The sequence below is a fragment of the Panthera onca genome, chromosome F2 (assembly GCF_046562875.1).
Source record: "Panthera onca isolate mPanOnc1 chromosome F2, mPanOnc1 haplotype 2, whole genome shotgun sequence".
Lineage (NCBI taxonomy): Eukaryota > Metazoa > Chordata > Mammalia > Carnivora > Felidae > Panthera > Panthera onca.
Genome location: NC_138356.1, coordinates 8,790,038 through 8,794,372, shown reverse-complemented (window position 1 = coordinate 8,794,372; position 4,335 = coordinate 8,790,038). Strand labels below are relative to the sequence as shown.

Here is a 4,335-nt window from a genome sequence, read left to right as displayed (position 1 = left end):
CTGGGCCCCCGGGGCCGGCGAGCGGAGGCGCTGCCGGACGCCGGAGCCCGAGCCCCCCCCCCCGGCCCGGCCGCCCTTTGGGAAGGGAGACTTTGCGCGGGCACCAAGAGCGATTCTCTCCTGCAGCCCGTGCTCCGCAGTCTCTCCGCCTGAAATCAGATTCAACGCGCTGGTAACTCGGCCTTCCGCTGTCGCAGCTTGTGAGAAACACGCCCTTGTCCGCCTGATCCCGAAGTAGCTCTTCACAGAAGGGCTGCCAATCGGAGCGTTTCCAGTCATTGCCTTTTTTTGCTCCTCGGCGGGTGCACCCAGTGTCTCTCTTTCCGTTGTTTCATTAGCACTTCGAGGGTAGATAGTGCCCACCCTGTTATCAACAAATGTCATCCTTTGCCTTTATTTGGGGATGACGAGGTTACGGCACTTGATCAGATTAATCTTAATCCTCTGCGTTTTTAGTATATTACAAGAAGGCAGTAGGCTCTTTGATCTTTAACCTCAAAATTTAAGTTGGAAAAACTAGTGACACTTCAGATTGGTTTAGCTTGTAGTGAGTTACATCAGCCCTGGCAGGGTACATTTTAAACCACTATTGTTTAACAAATCGGTGTCTTATGGGTATCAACACCTATACACTGTTTATTATGAGTTTCATAAATAATAACTAGCAGTTAGGCATTACTTCTCAGGTCCTGATCTAAGTATTTGAAACAATTAGCAATTAGGTATAACTTTTCAGGTCCTTGATCTAAGTATCTGGAACTCTGTTGTTAATCCTGACAGCAATCCTGAGGTAGGGCGGATGAAACTGGAGGACAGGCAGAAACCCAGGCCATCTGGCCCCAGAGGCTGTCTTAAAATGGAGATTCAATGAAATACTTTTTTTAAAAAAAGATTAGCTTTAAAAAAAAATTAATGTTTATTTTTGAGAGAGAGAGAGAGCACGAGCAGGGGAGGGACAGAGAGAGAGGGAGACAGAATCCGAAGCAGGTTCCAGGCTCTGAGCTGTCAGCACAGAGCAGGATATGGAGCTCGAACTCACAAAATCACAAACCCTGTGAGATCATGACCTGAGCGGAAGTTGGACACTTAACCGACTGAGCCACCCAGTCGCCCCAGCAATGAAATACTCTTGAGCAGATTGGCAGATGATGGGTATAATGAACTTGGGGCTTGTGAATGTAGAGTACCACATTTTCATTAATACCTTACATTTTATATAAATAAAATCAACCTTTGGAAAATGAACTCTCTATGCTCTTATCTTAACAATAAAAATTACATAACAAGTCACGTCATTTTGCCAAGAAGGTTATGACACTCTGTTACTCTCCTTTGACTAATATTTGCAGCATTCCTCATGCCAGGAAACTAAATTATACCTATGTGCCAACTATGTGCCAACTATTAAATAAATTTTGCAGTATAGACTTACTGTAGAATTTTCTTATTTTACTCTCTCAACTGTCATCCTTTTGTATTTTGGGTTGGATTCAACTCCCTTTCTACTAAAATATTTCATAAGTGTACACTTTTTAGACTTTTGTTGTTATCAATGTGTACAGGACTCCCCAACTTTTATCCCAAAATAAAGAAGTTTAGTAATTATTATCCTAATTTCTTTAAGTGAAAAAACTGAAGCTCAAACAGGTTAAACACTATACACGAGATCACATACTAAGGCAGATGGGTAGTATAGACTAGAAATCCTATCCTAGGGCTCAACAGACTTCAAATGGCTTATGTAAATGCCTTGTGTTTATTCTCATATCTTCTCAGAACGAATATATCTCAAAATCATAGCTCTATCATCATAAAAAGATAGTTTAACATCACCTGTGTGCTCTCCGTACAAGAAGAACAGAACTTTAAAGACGTAGATCCTAACATGTTCCTCTGTTTTTTTATCAATAGGGTAATGTTGGTCTTTTCCCCAAAGATATGGAATGCAAATTAGTGGGAGGTAGGGAGTTTGTTGTTACAGAAACTAGAAAGGAAGAATTTATGGTTGCACAGCAAGCCCCTGGTTTAATTTCAACATCTGGTTGTCCACATTACATATAGACAGTAGTGATTCTGTGCCATTTTTATTCAGATTTTTCCTCTCCTAGGATTCTCTATTTGTTATTATCTGAAGCTCTGATCATGGCTCTGAATCTGAATCTGTTCTTTTTTTCTCCCCCGCCCGACTCTGTTTCGACACTTCTGTAACTCATTTGCTGTGAAGTCGAGAATCTCTCTTGTAAGTGAGCTTACCGGGTGGGCCAAACTACCATGGCCCAGGGTTGTTAGGAAGTCGATACGTTGCTAAGAAGTCTTGCTAATTTGCTATATAAGCTGAATGGAGTGTCAGAGAATTCTCCTTTCCCCTGATGAACTTAGGAGATGGATGTTTTGACCTGTATCAGTGATTCTATTTGGATCGATTACTTCGAGGTTAGTGTTTTATCCATGTATGAATGTTGCACCTAATTATCCCTGTAATCGGTTAAACAAATGTCAGCTGTTCGTATTTCAACTCTTCCTGCCAATAACTGCTGGAAGTGATTTAATGCAGCTGGAAAACAACCCTGACAATCATTATAGCCTGCAAAGTGTGAAATCATTTCATTGCACTATTGTGGTCTCCTTAGTCTGAGGACTGATCACGTTCTGCGGATGACGCTTAAAAAAAAAAAAAAAAAAAAGCCGGTTTTATTTATTATAATTAGGGAAATACTGGGAAAAAGGGGGTGAGCCCAGGGGCAGCTCGGTGTTGTTTATCTGGTGAACTCTTCTCAGCCAAGAGCTTGTTTTTACAAGAAGGCGCTTTCAGCGTTGAAGGGAAATCCTGTCATCTGAAAAAGAGGGCTGTGCTTCATTCGAAATTGTTTCCCCCTTCTGATAAAAACACTTGCTGATTACACCCCAGATGCGGCTCCTTTGGGGGAAAACGAAGGAAGAGGAGAAAAACGCTGGGTGGAGCCAAGGGGTCGGCAGCAAGGCTTCCAAACTCCCGGGGCCTCTTCTCTTTTCGCTCGCCTGTGTGGCTCCGGGGTCCGCTTCGAAGGCGCGATGCCCTCGCCGCTTCCCCGGCGCGGTTACCTCCCCGGCGAGTTTTCGCCCCCGGTGGACTCGAGGCCCTGCAGCAGCCCTGCTGAGCTGCCAGGTAGGGCAGGGAAGCTCGTCGTGGGTGGCACTCCTCCCAGGGCCCCGCGGCTACCGCGCCGGCTGGCCTGGTGCTCCATTGACTGGGAGCAGGTGTGCTTCCTGCAGAGGCTGGGAGCTGGCGGGTTTGGCTCCGTGTACAAGGCGACCTACCACGGAGTTCCGGTGGCCATAAAGCAAGTGAACAGGTGCACCAAGAACCGACTGGCGTCCCAGCGCAGCTTCTGGGCCGAGCTCAACATCGCCAGGCTTCGCCACGACAACATCGTGCGGGTGGTGGCCGCCAGCACGCGCACGCCCGCAGGCTTTAACAGCCTGGGCACCATAATCATGGAGTTCGGTGGCGATGTCACCTTACACCAAGTCATATACGGTGCCACCAGCTGCCCTGAGGAGGACGCGGAGCCTCGCTGCTGTGCCAGAGAGCAGTTCAATTTGGTAAAGTGTCTGAAGTATTCCCTAGATGTCGTGAACGGCCTGCTTTTCCTTCACTCGCAGAGCATCGTACACTTGGACCTGAAGCCTGCGAACATTCTGATCAGTGAGCAGGACGTCTGCAAAATCGGCGACTTCGGGTGCTCCGAGAAGCTGGAAGATCTGCCGTGCTGCCGCACTCCCCCTTACCCCCCGGGGGGCACCTACACCCACCGAGCCCCAGAGCTCCTGAAAGGAGAGGCCGTAACGCCCAAAGCTGACATCTATTCCTTTGCCATCACTCTCTGGCAAATGAGTACCAAGGAGGCCCCGTACTCCGGGGAGCGGCAGTACGTGCTCTATGCTGTGGTGGCCTACGATCTTCGCCCTTCTCTGTCAGCAGCTGTCTTCACGGACTCCATGTCTGGGAAGAGACTGGGGAAGATCATCCAGTGCTGCTGGAGGGCCAGTGCCTTGCAGCGGCCAAGTGCAGAACTCCTCCTGGTCGACCTTAACTCCTTAAGAGCTGAATTTGGCTGACTCTAAACCTGTATCAAGATAGGCTTTGTCTTTGTTTCTACTCGTTTTTAAAGAAGTGACCATGTAGAAAAAAAAAAAAAAACATATCTGCGGGATGGGTTTTTAGAAAATAAAGTTATTAAAAACTCCTTTTTTGTCTCCCATACCTTTTCTTTTTTTAACTTATTTTGGGGGGGGGGGGGGGAAGGAGGGGTAGGAGGGGTCGAGAAAGAAAGAGGGAGAGGGAGATTCCCAAGC

At 46.9% G+C, this 4,335-nt stretch overlaps 1 protein-coding gene across 1 annotated transcript; it reads left to right on the top strand.

The window, feature by feature from the left end:
• Positions 1-3,051: 3,051 nt before the first annotated feature.
• MOS (MOS proto-oncogene, serine/threonine kinase) lies at positions 3,052-4,098 on the top strand. The gene has a single exon (XM_060626937.2). It carries the CDS (start codon positions 3,052-3,054, stop codon positions 4,096-4,098), a length of 1,047 nt encoding a protein of 348 aa, XP_060482920.2.
• Positions 4,099-4,335: the final 237 nt, after the last annotated feature.